At 43.1% G+C, this 16105-nt stretch overlaps 1 protein-coding gene across 1 annotated transcript in view; it reads left to right on the top strand.

Annotated features, from left to right (window-relative positions):
- Positions 1–582: 582 nt before the first annotated feature.
- Positions 583–16105, top strand: part of COMMD1 (copper metabolism domain containing 1) — a 262341-nt gene continuing 246818 nt past the window's right edge. The window contains 2 exon segments of the mRNA XM_032177367.1: positions 583–605; positions 607–742. Coding sequence (XP_032033258.1) covers positions 583–605; positions 607–742 — 159 coding nt within the window.

Raw genomic sequence — 16105 nt, 5'->3', positions numbered from 1 at the left:
TCATTTCAGGATAGTAAATAAGGTGTTAACAAAATATTTGTCATATAAAAGAACATTGGATCAGAGCCACTGATCTAGCTGGAAAGACAAGTGTATATAAAAAGGCAATTAACAACCCAAACAAAAACATTATGTAGTCAGGAGATAGTTAAACTTTCTGGAACAGAAAATGACAGGTAAGGATTAGGCAGAGATTAAATCTGAGTGATCGATCCTATTCAGTTAATGGGTTGGCAAGTCCCGGAATGAGATACAGCCATCTAAAAATTAAACTGCCAAACTTATAGGCTGCTACCCCATCTCCAGTAATCTCTGCGAGCAATCTTTCTTTCCAGTAGGCTCTGCAGTGATGAAGGAGATCGGGGAAGCAAAGTGACCCTACTGGAACCAAACGGCTATTTCCGTGGAGGTATCCTAAGGGGATGGGTTTTGCAGAGCAAAGCCGTAAGCTGCCAACTCTGACCCCCGGGGAAGCCTTGCCTCCAGGTTCCCCGTCGTGGTTTTGCACAGGCTATTTAGGTACATCTCGGCCGCCGTGGCGGGGCACGGCTCAGCTGTTGCGGGGCGGGGCCTTCGCAGAGCATGGCGGCGGGCGAGCTTGAGGGTGCTGAATGCGCTGGCCCAGGACACTTTCCACGGGTACCCCGGCATCACAGAGGAGCTGCTACGGAGCCAGCTGTATCCAGAGGTGCCACCCGAGGAGTTCAGCCCCTTTCTGGCAAAGATGAGGGGAATTCTTAAGGTACTGCTCTTTTCTGTAGTCTCCGGCTTGGAGCAGAACCCCTTGGCCGCTGGCTTCAGACTCGCCCCCCTCGCCTTCCCCCGTCCCCACAAGCTGAAAGGCTTTTCCTTCTCAGACCTCTACTCCGTGGGCTCCACATCGGGCTCCTTCAGATTTGCTCTTTCTGCCTCCCCTTCTCTCTTTCCTAAGGGTGACCTTCTTCTGCTGAAGTTCCCAGTCCCCCGGTAGACTGACACCTGGGGGGGTTTTCCTTCAATACAATTCTGTCTCTTGGTAACCGTCGCGTTTCCTCAGCAGATCTGTGGGATCTGGAGTTTTTAAAATTAAGAGTTTTAGGTCGCTAGCTTTCCCCTGTTGTGGAAGTTGGGAGCGTTATAATGAGCCAGTGTCTGCTGGATAAGGGGTGGCTTAGCCCAAGTGACATCTGTCAAGCAGTCCTCTGCGTGGTTAAGAGAGCATAATTACCAGCTTGAAGTCAAAGTATAGACTAGATCGTCCAATAGAAATATGTGAGCCAAAAAGGTGGAATTAATATTTTAATAATATATCTTATTTAATCCAGAATAGCCAAAGTATTATCATTTCACATGTAATCAATATACAGAATATTGACAAGATTTTTTGTTACTTTTTTCACTGTCTTCGAAATCCAGTATTTTACACTTAAAGCACATATCTCGGACTTGCCAAATTTAAGTGCTCAGTAGTCACATATGGCTAATAACCATCATATTGGACAACTCTTTTTAGACCAAGAACTAGTTATAGGAATGAATCTAGTGTCAATGTACTTTAGAGACAGACTGTAAAAAAATTACTGACTTTTGTAGGTCTCCTATGTGTTAGGAACTGTACTGAGATGTTTTACATGTTGTTTCATTTGTTTCTTGAAAAAAACCTTATATAGTGGACACCCATTGTAAAGATTTAAGAAACAGGCCCAGGGAATCTAAACAGCCTAAAATTACATTTTGATTAAAGTCAGTGTTGAAATTTAATCTATATCCTTTTGAATTTGCTATTTTTTGAAAGCTGTTTATTCCTTAAAAGGCATTTCTGTATTTTTTAAAACTGATTTTGCCTACAGGATTTGAATCCAGAAAAAAAGCAAATGAAAACAAATATTTCACACAGTTAAATGGATTGTCTCATGGAAATGTAAGGAGTAATAGCTCAGGTGTGATCCTAGACATTCTAGGTAATCTTAGTTGATATCAGTCATAAATCACTAGTGAATGCTTCCTTTTTCTTTTTTTGAGACGAGTTTTGCTTTGTCGCCAGGCTGGAGTGCAGTGGCCTGATCTTGGCTCACTGCAATCTCCTGGGGTTCAAGCCATTCTCCTGCCTCAGCCTCCCGAGTAGCTGGGGTTACAGGCATGCGCCACCACACCTAGCTAATTTTTGTATTTTTAATAGAGCCTGGGTTTCACTATGTTGGCCAGGATGGTTTTGATCTCCTGACTTCATTATCTGCCTGCCTCGGCCTCCCAGAGTGCTAGGATTACAGGCGTGAGCCACCCTGCCCAGCCAAATGCTTCCTATTTCTATCAAATTTTACTCTTTGAGCAGTCCGAGAGAGTTTCCTAGAAAATTTGACATCTGGGTTTTTGAGGTGTTTGGTCTCCTATGGGGATGAGGCCTATATCTCTTCTTCTGCAGGCTAAGAAGAGACAACAGCACATGTGTAGATAATGCCTTAGAATCTCCAAACATTGGGGGCTACTTCTCCTCTCTAGGTGGACCACATTTTGATTCATTTGTTTTGTTAGGAGATAAAACAGCAGGATACCCAGAGAAGAGTTTGCCTGAAAACTCTTTCTCTTATTTTATTTTTATTTTGAGACGGAGTTTTGCTTTTGTCGCCCAGGCTGGAGTGCAATGGTGTGATCTCTGCTCTCTACAATCTCCGCCTCCCGGGTTCAGGTGATTCTCCTGCCTCAGCCTCCTGTGTAGCTGGGATTACAGGTGTCCACCACCATGCCTAATTTTTTTATTTTTAATAGAGACAGGGTTTCACCATGTTGGCCAGGCTAGTCTTGAACTCCTGATCTCAGGTGATCTGCCCGCCTCGGCCTCCCAAAGTGCTGGGATTACAGGTGTGAGCCACTGCATCCGGCTTTACTTTATTTTAAATACATTGCTGAATAATATCCAGGATACTTGAAGTTTTCGAGTGACTCTGTGTTGTGGCTGGCATGGCTTTCTTGGTGTTGGGAGTAGGCAACAGAAGATTTGCAGGTGCCTGGCAGCACACTGATTAGTCTGAGGAGCGAAGGGATATGCCTATGCCTTTGATTGTTTTACTTAGGGCTGAAACCCTGGGCTCAGGAAGACATTCAGTTCCAATCTTTATTTAACTCTTTTTTTTTTTTTTTTTTTTTTTTTTTGAGACGGAGTCTCGTTCTGTTGCCAGGCTGGAGTGCAGTGGCGCCATCTCGGCTCACTACAACCTCCACCTTCTGGGTTTAAGTGATTCTCCTGCCTCAGCCTCCCGAGTAGCTGGGACTACAGGCATGCACCACAGCGCCCAGCTAATTTTTGTAATTTTTGTAGAGATGGGGTTTCACCATGTTGGCCGGGATGGTTTTGATCTCTTGACCTCGTGATCCGCCTGCCTCGGCCTCCCAAAGTGCTGGGATTACAGGCGTGAGCCACTGCACCCAGCCTTTATTTAACTTAAAAGCAACACTGGGGGTTAAATTTCTCTAATTATTATTATTATTTTTTGAGACGAGTCTCGCTCTGTTGCCCAGGCCGGAGTGCAGTGGCGTGATCTCTGCTCACTACAACCTCTGCCTCCCAGGTTCAAACAATTCTCTGCCTCAGCCTCCCGAGTGGCTGGGATTATAGGCGCCAGCCACCACACCCGGCTAATTTTTTTGTTTTTTTGTTTTTCAGTGGAGATGGGGGTTTCGCCATCTTGGCCAGGCTAGTCTTGAACTCCTGACCTCGTGATCCACCTGCCTCCACCTCCCAAAGTGCTGGGATTACAGGCGTGAGCCACTGAGCCCGGCCAAATTTCTCTAATTCTTGTGGAAACATAAAAAACAAACATGATTTTAATTTATTTTTATTTCAATATTATTTTTTGAGACGGAGTTTCGCTCTTGTTGCCCAGGCTGGAGTGTAAGTAATGGCGCAATCTCGGCTCTCCGCAACCTCTGCCTCCCAGGTTCAAGCAATTGTCCTGCCTCAGCCTCCTGAGGAGCTAGGATTACAAGCATGCACTACCATGCCTGGGTAATTTTGTATTTTTAGTAGAGATGGGGTTTCTCCATGTTGGTCAGGCTGGTCCTGAACTCCCGACCTCAGATGATCTGCCCACCTCGGCCTCCCAAAGTGCTGGGATTACAGGCATGAGCCACCGCGCCTGGCACAAACATGATTTTTACACTGAAAGGCTTTGCAGATAGAACCTCTGTCTGCAGTAAGAGGGAACATACACAAATAAGCATGATGCAAGGATGTGATTGTATTTGTAAATAGAATTGTGAGTAAGCACCTGAAGATAGATTAAGAGATATCAGTTCTTTCTGGCAGGCTTCTTGGAGATGCCATTTTTGCTGCTCTTGAAGAAAGTATAGCATATTTTAGACTGAGATGAAGGGTAGCCGTATACAGGATTCTGAGTTAAGAACATAGCATGGGTGGGGCAGGAAAAAAGCAGGTTCAGGAAATGGTGAATAGTCCAGTTTGATCACAATATGGGGGTAACCAATGTGGAGTATTGGTGGAGGAGGCAAGAAAAAAATGAAACAACCTTTTATTCTTATCATCTCGCTAACTTCTATTGCTGCTCTTAAGCAGGATGTACATTTTTCGTATAAATGACAACATAGTTCATACTTTCAATTATCTATGTAAAATCATGGTCTGTGAAGAAAGTGAAAATGAAGGGTGACAAGAGGGTAGAAGCAAAGGAAGGAAGGAGGGGACATGTAGCTCCCAGCAGGGGATACAGCGGACACACATGTTAACAGCCTCCTTATTGCCAACTGCCTGGCAATATATTTCACAGGCCATGTTTTCAGGTTCAGGTGCTCCCTGAGCTGCAGCCCTTCCCTCTCACTTTCATGTTGTGTGCCAAGGTGTTATGTAGTGATTCCTGGCTTTTATACTGGTTCTGTTTGCTGTTTAGAATGGAGCCCTCCTATCCTACTTGACTGGGACATTGACCCTCTCTAGCTTTGCCTGTTAATCACAAAAGGACAAACCTTTCATCTGCTTGTAGATGTGCGAAGCTGGCCATTCACTTGCTCTAGTTTTTATTTTTGGGTAGACCCTAAGGAACAATGAAGTCAATGAATTGGGAATGGTGTGTTTATTTAGGGAGATAACATCCTATATATAAATACTCTTGTATTTATATATAAATATATAAAAGGCAGTTGCTAAACACTGCCCTTTTTTTGTTTTTTTGAGATGGAGTCTCACTCTGTCGGGAGTGCAGTGGCCCGATGTCGGCTCACTGCAACCTCCACCTCTTGGGTTCAAGCAATTCTGCCTCAACCTCCTGAGTAGCTGGGATTACAGACACCCGCCACCACACCCAGCTAATTTTTGTATTTTAGTAGAGACGGGGTTTCACCACGTTGGCCAGGCTGGTCCTGAACTCCTAACTTCAAGCAGTCCACCCTCCTTGACCTCCCATATTGTTGGGATTACAGGTGTGAGCCACCGCATCCGGCCCAACACTGCTATTTTAATCTACTTTTTTTGCTCACATTATAATTCAACTTCTTATAGGTATGAGTTTGCATGATCTTTATTGCTATTGCTGTTAACCTTGTGTATATGCTCAATTCCAGTAAATCCTAGTTTACTGAAAGAGCATACTCTGACTATGAAGATCAATCACCTTTTGTATACCTTAGTCTGTATTCACTACTGCCTTCTGGTGATGATTTTATATTTCCTCATTGGAATTTTAAACAAAAAATTTTAGGCTGGGCGCCGTGGCTCACGCCTGTCATCCCAACACTTTGGGAGGCCGGGTCAAGCCGATCACCTGAGGTTGGGAGTTCAAGACCAGCCTGACCAACATGGAGAAACCCCGTCTCTACTAAAAATACAAAATTAGCCAGACATGGTGGTTCATGCCTGCAATCCCAGCTACTCGAGAGGTTGGGGTGGGAGAATCGCTTGAACCTGGGAGGCAGAGGTGGTGGTGAGCCGAGATCGCGCCATTGCACTCCAGCCTGGGCAACAAGAGCGAAACCCCATCTCAAAAAAAAAAAAAAAAAATTTTTTTTTTTTTTTTTTAATGAAAATTCTCACTTTGTGTTTTCTATTACTAATTCGTATACTCTGGTACTCATTTATATCAATCAAATGTTAATTTATCCAGGCCGGGCTCAGTGGCTCATGCCTGTAATCCCAGCACTTTGTGGAGGCCAGGATGTGCAGATCACCTGAGGTCAGGAGTTCGAGACCAGCCTGGCCAACATGGCGAAACCCCGTCTCTATTAAAAATACAAAAAATTAGCTGGTTGTAGTGGCAGGTGCTTATAATCCCAGCTACTTGTGAGGCTGAGGCAGGAGAATGGCTTGAACCTGGGAGGTGGAGGTTGCAGTGAGCCGGGATGGCACCGTTGCAGTCCAGCCTGGGCAATGAGCAAAACTCTGTTATTTATTTATTTATTTAGAGACAGGGTCTCACTCTGTCGCCCAGGCTGGAGCGCAGTGGTGCAGTCATAATTCACTGTAGCCCTGAACTTCTGACCACGAGTGATCCTCCTGCCTCAGTCTCCCAAAGTGCTGAGATTACAGGCATGAGCCATCCTGCCTAGATCCTATTTTAGAAGTCTAGAAATACTTGCAACAGCGTATAGTGGCCTTCCTGTTCCACTCCTGCCCTCTACAGTCTGTCCTCTGCATGGGTACCAGTGATCCTTTAAAAAAGTGCATTATACCGCCTTACTCTCCTGCTCTCAGCTATTTCATGTTCCTGGCTTCACATCAAACTTAGAATAAAATTCAGTCCTTTTGCCCTAGGCCACAAGTCCTTACATGATCTTACCCTTACTCACTTCTCTGACCTCATTTTCTCATTTCCAGCACTCTAATCTTGTCCTTATTTAATCAGGTGAAGTGTTTTTCCTGTAGATACTCATATGGCTTGTTCATTTGTTTAATTTATTCTCTACCTGAACGTCATTTCCAATGAGCTCTTCCCTGACTTATATTATAAAGACCCTCATCCTTCCTTCGTCTTACTTTTTACCTGGCATTACTTTTTCTTCATACTTAGTATTACTTGAAATTATATTATGTATTTATCAGCTTATTTATTTGTTAACTATTCTACTAGAATGTAAGCATTAGGAGGGCAGGACTTTATTATTATTATTGTTTCTTCTTTATTCCTTATAGCTAATATTGTGTCTGGCATGTAGTAGGCACTTAGTAAAAGTTTGTAGAATAAGTGAATGAATTGAGAGTGTTTAAATGTGGAGATTGCTATTAAAAAGATTGGCATAGAGAGAAAACATATACCACTTACCATATGAGGAAAGCTAGGAAATGTAGTACTCTAAACCAGGGGTCAGCAAACTATGTCCTGTGGGACTAATCTGGCCTGTTGCCTGTCTTTAGAAATAAAGTTTTATTGTAGGCCAGGTGCGGTGGCTCATGCCTGTAATCCCAGCACTTTGGGAGGCCAAGGCGGGCAGATCACGAGATCAAGAGATGGAGACCATCGTGGCCAACATGGTGAAATTCCATCTCTACTAAAAATACAAAAATTAGCTGAGTGTGGTGGCATGTGCTTGTAGTCCCAGCTACTCAGGAGGCTGAGGCAGGAGAATCGCTTGAACCTGAGAGGCGGAGGTTGCAGTGAGCCGAGATCATGCCACCGCACTCCAGCCTGGCGACAGAGTGAGACTCTGTCTCAAAAAAAAAAAAAAAAAAAAAAGTTTTATTGTAACATGACTACATGCTCATTTATTTACATCTTGTCTGTAGTAGCTTTAGCCACTCTAATAACAGAGTTGAATGGCTGTGATACAGGTCATGTGACCTTCAAAGCCAAAAATATTTACCATCTGAACGTTTACAGAAAAAGTGTGCTGACCTACATGGTGGCACAGGCCTGCAGTAGCAGCTACTCTGGAGGCTGGGGTGAGAAGATTGCTTGAGCCCAGGAACTCAAGGCTGTAGGGCAGCATGGTCATGCTTTTGCATAGCCACTGCATTCCAGTCTAGGCAACAGAGGGAGACTCTATCTCTCAAAATTTAAAAGAAAAAAGTGGCCAGGTGCAGTGGCTCATGCCTGTAATCCCAGCACTTTGGGAGGCCAAGGCGGGTGGATTGTGAGGCCAGGAGTTCGAGACCACCCTGGGCAACATAATAAAACCCCATCTCTACTAAAAATACAAAAATTAGCCGGGCATGGTGGTACGCACCTGTAGTCCCAGCTACTCGGGAGGCTGAGGCAGGAGAATCCCTTGAACCTGGGAGGCAGAGGTTGTGGTGAGCCAAGATCGCACCACTGCACTCCAGCCTGGGCAACAGAGTGAGACTCCACCTCAAAAAAAAAAAGAGAAAAGTGGCTGGGTGTGATGGCTCATGCCTGTAATCCCAGCACTTTGGGAGGCCGAGGCAGGTGGATCACGAGGTCAGGAGATCGAGACTATCCTGACTAACACGGTGAAACCCTGTCTCTACTAAAAATACAAAAAATTAGCTGGGCGTAGTGGCAGGCGCCTGTAGTCCCAGCTACTCGGGAGGCTGGGGCAGGAGAATGGCATGAACCTGGGAGGCGGAGCTTGCGGTGAGCCGAGATTGAGCCACTGCACTCCAGCCTGGGCAACAGAGCGAGACTCCATCTCCCAAAAAAAAAAAAAAAAAAAAAGAGAAAAGTGTGCTAACCTCTGCTCCAAACATCTGTTCCCAAACTCATAATGTTTATTATAATATTTGGAAACCCCCTGGGCGTGGTGGCTCATGCCTGTAATCCCAGCACTTTGGGAGGCCGAGGTGGGCGGATCACGAGGTCAGGAGATCAAGACCATCCTGGCGAACATGGGGAAACCCCGTCTGTACTAAAAATACAAAAAAATTAGCCAAGTGTGGTGACGGGAGCCTGTAGTCCCAGCTACTCAGGAGGCTGAGGCAGGAGACTGGCGTGAACCCGGCAGGCGGAGCTTGCAGTGAGCAGAGATCATGCCACTGCATTCCAGCCTGGTCAACAGAGGGAGACTCCGTCTCAAAAAAAAAAAAAAAAATTGGAATATATAAATTATATTTTGAAGTTGGTTACTTGATAAATATCTAAAAATTGGAAATGGGGACAGTTTGCTCTTTGGTCCCTTTGAGGAATTTCACTAGCTTGTTCTTTAGACTCTTGAGATCTGTAGTAAATTAAAAATGACCTCCAGCCTGGCCAACATAGTGAAACCTTGTCTCTACTAAAAATACAAAAATTAGCCAGACATGGTGGCGTGTACCTATAGTCCCAGCTATTTGGGAGGCTGAGGCAGGAGAATCGCTTGAACCCCAGAGGCGGAGGTTGCTGTGAGCCAAGATTGCACCACTGCACTCCAGCCTGGGTGACAGACGGGACTCTGTCTCAAGACAAAAAATAGTAATAAGATGTTAAGAATGATAATAGGAAAAGATTATAAGAAATAATTGTGGTTGGGCGAGGTGGCTCATGCCTGTATCACAGCACTTTGTTTTTGTTTTCTGGGTTTTTTTTTTGTTTTTTTGAGACAGAGTCTCGCTCTGTTGCCCAGGCTGAGTGCAGTGGCGCAAACTTGGCTCCCTGCAACCTCCGCATCCTGGATTCAAGTGATTCTCGTGTGTCAGCCACCCGAGTGGCTGGGATTACAGGTGTGCACCACCACACCTGGCTAATTTTTGTGTTTTTTGTTGAGATGGGGTTTCACCATGTTGGTCAGGCTGGTCTCAAATTCCTGGCCTCAAGTGATCCACCCACCTGGGCCTCATGTTTGGGATTACAGGCGTGAGCCACTGTACCTGGCCAAATTCCTTTCTCTTCTTTTCTTTTTTTTTTTTTTGAGATGGAGTTTTGCCCTTGTTGCCCAGGCTAGAGTGCAATGGTGCGATCTCGGCTCACTGCAACCTCTGCCCCACCAGGTTCAAGCAATTCTCCTACTTCATCTGCCCAAGTAGCTGGGATTACAGGTGTGCGCCACCATGCCTGGCTAATTTTTGTATTTTTAGTAGAGATGGGGTTTCATCATGTTGGTCAGGTTGGTCTCCAACTCCTGAGCTCAAGTGAACCGCCTGCCTTGGCCCCCCTAAGTGCTAGGATTACATGCATGAGCCACCATGCCCAGCCCGGATTATTTTATCTCTTTTTTTTCTATTCTTGCACTCTGATTTTTCAAATGTTAGACCTCCTAGACAGACTATTCTAATTTTCTCTTATTTTCTACCCCATTTTTCATGTGTTTTTTTTCCCCACTTTTTGATTGACTTCCTTAACTTTATCTTCTAGCCTTCAAACACATTTAAAAATTGATTAAAAATTTCTTAAGAGACATAGTCTCACTCTGTCACCCAGGCTGGAGTGCAGTGGCATGATCATGTCTCACTTGCAGCCTTGACCTCTTGGGCTCAAACGATCCTCCCACCTCAGCCTTTTGAGTAGCTGGAACTGTAATTGCTCACCACTATGCCTGCCTAATTTTTTTATTTTAATCTTTTTTTAGAGACAGAATCTCCCCATATTATCCAGGGTGGTCTCAAATTCCTGGGCTCAAGCGACCCTCCCTCTTTAGCCTCCCAAATGCTGAGATTACAGGTATGAGCCACCACGCTTGGCCTTTTGTAGCCTTTATTTAACTTATTTATTTTATTTAGTTTTTTTGATTATTAAAAATAAAATAGAGATGGGGTCTTATGTTATCCAGGCTGGTTTTCAACTCCTGGGCTCAAGTGATCCTCCTGCCTCAGCCTCCTAAAGTGCTGGGATTACAGGCACGAGCCACTGTGCCCAGCCTATTTATTTATTTATTTGAGACAAGGTCTCACTATGTCGCCCAGGCTGGAGTGCAGTGGTGTGCACATGGCTTACTGCAGCCTTGACCTGTCGGGCTCAAGTGATCCTCCCACCTGAACCTCCTGAGTAGCTGGATCTACAGGTGTGTGGCACCACACCTGACTAAATTTTTTGTATTTCTTTGTAGAGACGGGTTTCACCATGTTGCCCAGGCCAGTCTCAAACTCCTGGACTCAAGTGATATTCCTGCCTTGGCATCCCAAAGTGCTGGGATTACAAGCCTGAGCCACCACACCTGGCCTCTTCTGGCCTTTTAATTGAATTTTTCATTTAATCATGTTTTAAATTTCCAAGAGTTATCTTCTCATAAGAACAATATACTACTATGTTTAGCCAACAATCTTCTTTCTTTCTTTCAGACACAAGGTGGAGTATACTGTACATAACTTTCTGCATTTTGCTTTTTAAATTTTATTTATTAAAGATAAGGTCAAGCTCTGTTGACCAGGCTGGAGTGCAGTGGCGTGATCATAGCTCACTGCAGCCTTGACTTCTGGGGCTGAAGCGATCTTCCTGCTTCAGCCCCCTGAGTAGCTGGGACTACAGGTGTGTGCCAACATGCCCGGCTAATTTAAAAAAATTTTTTTTTAGCGACAGGGTCTCCCTATGTTGTCCAGGCTGGTTTTGAACTCCTGGGCTCAAGTGATCTATCCACCTCGGTCTCCCAAAGTGCTGGGATTACAGGCATAAGCCACCATGTCTGGCCTGTATTTAGCTTTTTAAAAATTTAATCGTCTCAACTTTGATTTTAAAATGCAGTATTAGGAATGTAGTATTAGGAATTTAGTCCATTTGTACCCAGCACTCAAAGCTCTTTTTAGAGGCTTTTGACAAACATTTTATTGCTAAGACATTTTGGGGTGTGATGTAAATTGTGAAGAAGTTAAATGCCTACAGAGGAATATACCGCTTTATATTCTAGTAGTTTGATGTTTTGCATATTGTAGTGTGTATTATTTTAAAAGCATAATTTAATCCTGCTTGCTAAATACCTGGGAAGTTTTTATGGAAAGCATTTGCAGTAAAAACGGAAGCTTAGAAGTGCATTTGGGGCCGGGCACAAAGGCTCACGCCTGTAATCCCAGCACTTTTGGAGGCCGAGGTGGGTGGATCACTTGAGGTCAGGAGTTTGAGACCAGCCTGGCCAACATGATGAAACCCTGTCTCTACTAATACTACAAAAAAAATTAGCCGCGTATGGTAGCGTGCACCTGTAATCCCAGTTACTGGGGAGGCTGAGGCAGGAGAATCGCTTGAACCTGGGAGGCGGAGGTTGCAGTGAGCCGAGATTGTGCCACTGTACTCCAACCTGGGAGACAGAGCCAGACTCCAGCTAAAAAAAAAAAAAAAAAAAAAAAAAAGTGCATTTGGTATCAAGTTTACAAAATGGCTGAAGTTCACTATGCGTTAATGATGAGTTTTTTAAAATCAAAGAATGGCGTTATTAATGAATGGTATTAATATTATCATGTATTACCTTTTTGATATTTTAGAGTGAATTTAAGAAGAAACTTCGCTCATACTTTTTTTTTTTTGAGGCAGAGTCTCGCTATGTCTCCCAGGTTGGACTGCAGTGGCGGGATCTCGGCTCAGTGCAAGCTCTGCCTCCCGGGTTCACGCTATTCTTCCGCCTCAACCTCCAGAGTAGCTGGGACTACAGGCTCCCGCCATCACGCCCGGCTGATTTTATTTTTGCATGTTTAATAGAGACGGGGTTTCACCGTGTTAGCCAGGATAGTCTTTATCCCCTCTCCTCGTGGTCCGCCCGCCTCGGCCTCCCAAAGTGCTGGGATTACAGGCATGAGCCACCACGCCCGGCCTCGCTTATACATTTTGGATAACATATATTAATAAGAAGTTAACTTGAGTACAAAATAATGGATGTAAAATATATAGTCTTAAAGTGTTTATATTAGGAAACAGAAGGTCATACTTTTAGGTTTCATTTGTATTCTGTCTACATCCTTAACTATAAGCAGTAATTCTGTTTTTCTACTGTAGGTGGCAGTGGAATATTGGTTTGCCAGTGTACTGATAAAATATGCTTAGAAGCAACATCATGTTGAAATGTTCTTTCTCTGGAATGTTTCTAGTTCAGAAAATGCTCAAAAGTTGGCTACTCAACAATAAAAATTTATTATCCAAAAAGATGTCTAAATATTTGACTTGATATTTTTAATTTAGAAATACCATTTTCTGGAAAATTTAAAGTTCTATAAATATATTCCTTTTAGTTCTCTAGTTTATAAGCAACTAAGTTTTGCTAATTTCACTGAACGTTTTTGAGACTTTAGATGGTAATACATGAGACATATTCTTCATTCTCTGAAGAATAGACAAATGACTGATGTTACTTTTTTATATCACTGGACATCACATGATAAAGCAGCAATTGCAGATTACCCAGCTGGGATTTGTAGAGTATTTTAATAGACTCAGGTGACCTGTAATGAGGCCAAATGTCCTGTAAATCTTTTTTCTTAGTTTAGGGCAAAACCCATTTAATTAATCTATTTTTGGTTTTCCTTTTCTCAAAGCAACTATTCTGGGCCTGGAAACTTGACTTAGGTTAAAGGAGTGGCTGGGTAAGGAGATTTTAAAGGAAATGTTTATCTTTGATTTACCTATTAAATACATATAAACCGCTAATATGCTGGACCTTGCTCTATACACAAGGTAAATGTCACTGTCCCTATCTTATATATGATAAATGTCATGAGAAAGGTATAAATGATGCAATCTGGTGGAGTGGATCCTTAAACTGCAGAAATATGAAAAAAAAATCATGTTTTTTTTGTCTTAATAGAACACCAACATTTTTAGCTCTATCTTAATTTAGAATGCAGTTTTTATAAATTTGGACTTCTGTTATATGGTTTATCTTTGACAAAAATTTATGTTTCAAGTAAATGTGTAAAACAATAATTTTAGAAATTTGGAGATGGTTTCTGTTACCTGTGCTGTATTTGTAAGATTGACTTTTTTTTTTTTTTTCTTTTGAGATGGAGTTTTGCTCCTGTTGCCCAGGCTGGAGTGCAATGCTGCAATCTCGGCTCACCGCAACCTCTGCCTTTCGGGTTCAAGCGATTCTCCTGCCTCAGCCTCCCATGTAGCTGGGATTACAGGCATGCACCACCATGCCCAGCTAATTTTGGATTTTTAGTAGAGACAGGGTTTCTCCATGTTGCTTCAGGCTGGTCTCAAACTCCCAAGCTCAGGTGATCTGCCTGCCTTGGCCTCCCAAAGTGCTGGGATTACAGGCAGGAGCCACCGTGCCTGCCCTCGGCCTCTTTTTCTTTTTTTTTTTGAGGCAGGGTCTTGTTCAGTTTCCCAGGCTGGAGTGCGGTGGTGCCATCGCAGCTCACTGCAGCCTCTGCCGCCTGGGCTCAAGCGATCCTCCCACCTCACCCTCTCAAGTAGCTGAGACTACAGGCATGCACTACCACACCTAACTAATTTTTGTATCTTTTTTTTTTTTGTAGAGACAGGGTTTTGCCATGTCGACCAGGCCTCCTTGCGTTTTTTTTTTTTTTCCATTGAGTAGAGAACCAGTTTTTATGTATTCACAGACAGGTTGATTTGACAAGTTTTATATAGTTTAATTTGGCTCTGCTTTGTCCTTACAAATAGATTGTGAGGTAGGAACTGGTGCCCTGAGTTCTGCTTCTTTTAAATGCCTTTATAACGGAGAATTGTTTTGCTTTAAAGCTGCATAGCACATAATTAAATAAATTTGAATATTTTCCTCCCTAAGTTGTATACCTCTACTATTGTTTGTCTCATCTTTTACAGCTTCTCCAATAGTTCTTTAAAGATCTAGTACAGACTGGGTGCAATGATGCATGCCTATAATCCCAGCACTTTGGGAGGCTGAGGTGGGAGGATTGCTTGAGGCCAGGAGTTTGAGACCAGCCTGGGCAACATAGGGAGACCCTGTCTCTACAAAAAAATAAAAAAATTAGCCAGGCATACTAGCCCATGTCTGTGGTCCCAGTTACTCCGGAGGCAGGAGGCCAAGGATCACTTGAGCCCCAGAGGTTGAGGATGTGCAGGAGGATCATTTGAAAAAGATCTAGTACAGCTAGTACAGTATTTTTCTGTCTTTTCTTTTTTTCTTTATCATTATGTCATTTAACTTTCCACAGGCTCAGGAATTATTCTCCTGTTTAGACCTATGAATTTCAGCTGGTAGTAGGGCCACGGTTATAAGAGATGACCTCTAAGCAATTCTGATTCTTGAGCAGTAATTTTTTTTTTTACACAAAAATGTTAATTTCTACAATGAAGTTGGATACTATGCTAATCAAGTACTCTTTCCCAAGAGAAGGCTGTATGGACCATCAACAGTACTGCAAAGAGAGTTCTAAAAATAAAGAGGGAAAGAAAGAACATACTTTTTTTTTTTTTAAACTTTGTAATTACTTCTGGAGACTCTCCCACACTTACATTTCTGAGCTGGCCAAAAGTGTTCCTCTAGAAAAGGCTAAATTCTTTCCCCATGAAGTTAAAGGCTGAGGTGTTGTTTGGAGTGTTTAATAGGAGGAAATATATGTGGTGCTTCATTATGGGTTATTTTTTCCCCTTGCTGATGAAGAAAGGAGTCCTATTCAAAATGATGAGAACTGAGATGGTAAGTTAGTTACTGTGTAAAAGTAACCTGGCAGAATAAAAGCCAGTAACAATGAGCTTCTAGTACTAAAGGGTGTAATTTAGAAGCATCTTGAACATTTAGTGCTCTGCTTGTGTCATAAATAGCCACTTGACAGTGGATCCAAATCTGTTTTGATTTTCCAGTGAGTGCAGAAGGAATCCTAACCCTTAAAGATTTTTACTAGAGAAAATCCTGGAGATATATATGTTTATATATATATATATAAAAATGTGTGTATGTGTATATCTATATGTATGTGTGTATATATATATATATATACGTGTGTGTGTGTATATATATATTTTTTTGAGACAGAGCCTTACTCTGTCACTGAGGCTGGAGTACAGAGGTGGGATCTCGGCTCACTGCAGCCTTCACCTCCCGGGTTCAAATGATTCTCCTGCCTCAGCCTCCTGAGTAGCTGGTTCTACAGGTGTGTGCCTGGCTAAGTTTTGTATTTTTAGTAGAGACAAGGTTTTACCGTATTGGCCAGGCTGATCTCGAACTCCTGACCTCAAGAGATCCACCTGCCTTGGCCTCCCAAAATGCTGGGATTGCAGGTGTGAGCCAACATGCTAGGCCTAAAAAATATATTTTTTATCTTCAATCATAGTACAATAGAAGTAAACATTTGTAACCATTTAAAATGTGTTAAATTCTTGGGTTTAGTCATTTACAGAAATAT

Source organism: Hylobates moloch, unplaced genomic scaffold (assembly GCF_009828535.3).
Source record: "Hylobates moloch isolate HMO894 unplaced genomic scaffold, HMol_V3 SCAFFOLD_15, whole genome shotgun sequence".
Taxonomy (NCBI): Eukaryota; Metazoa; Chordata; class Mammalia; order Primates; family Hylobatidae; genus Hylobates; species Hylobates moloch.
This window is presented reverse-complemented; position numbering and strand designations above follow the sequence as displayed.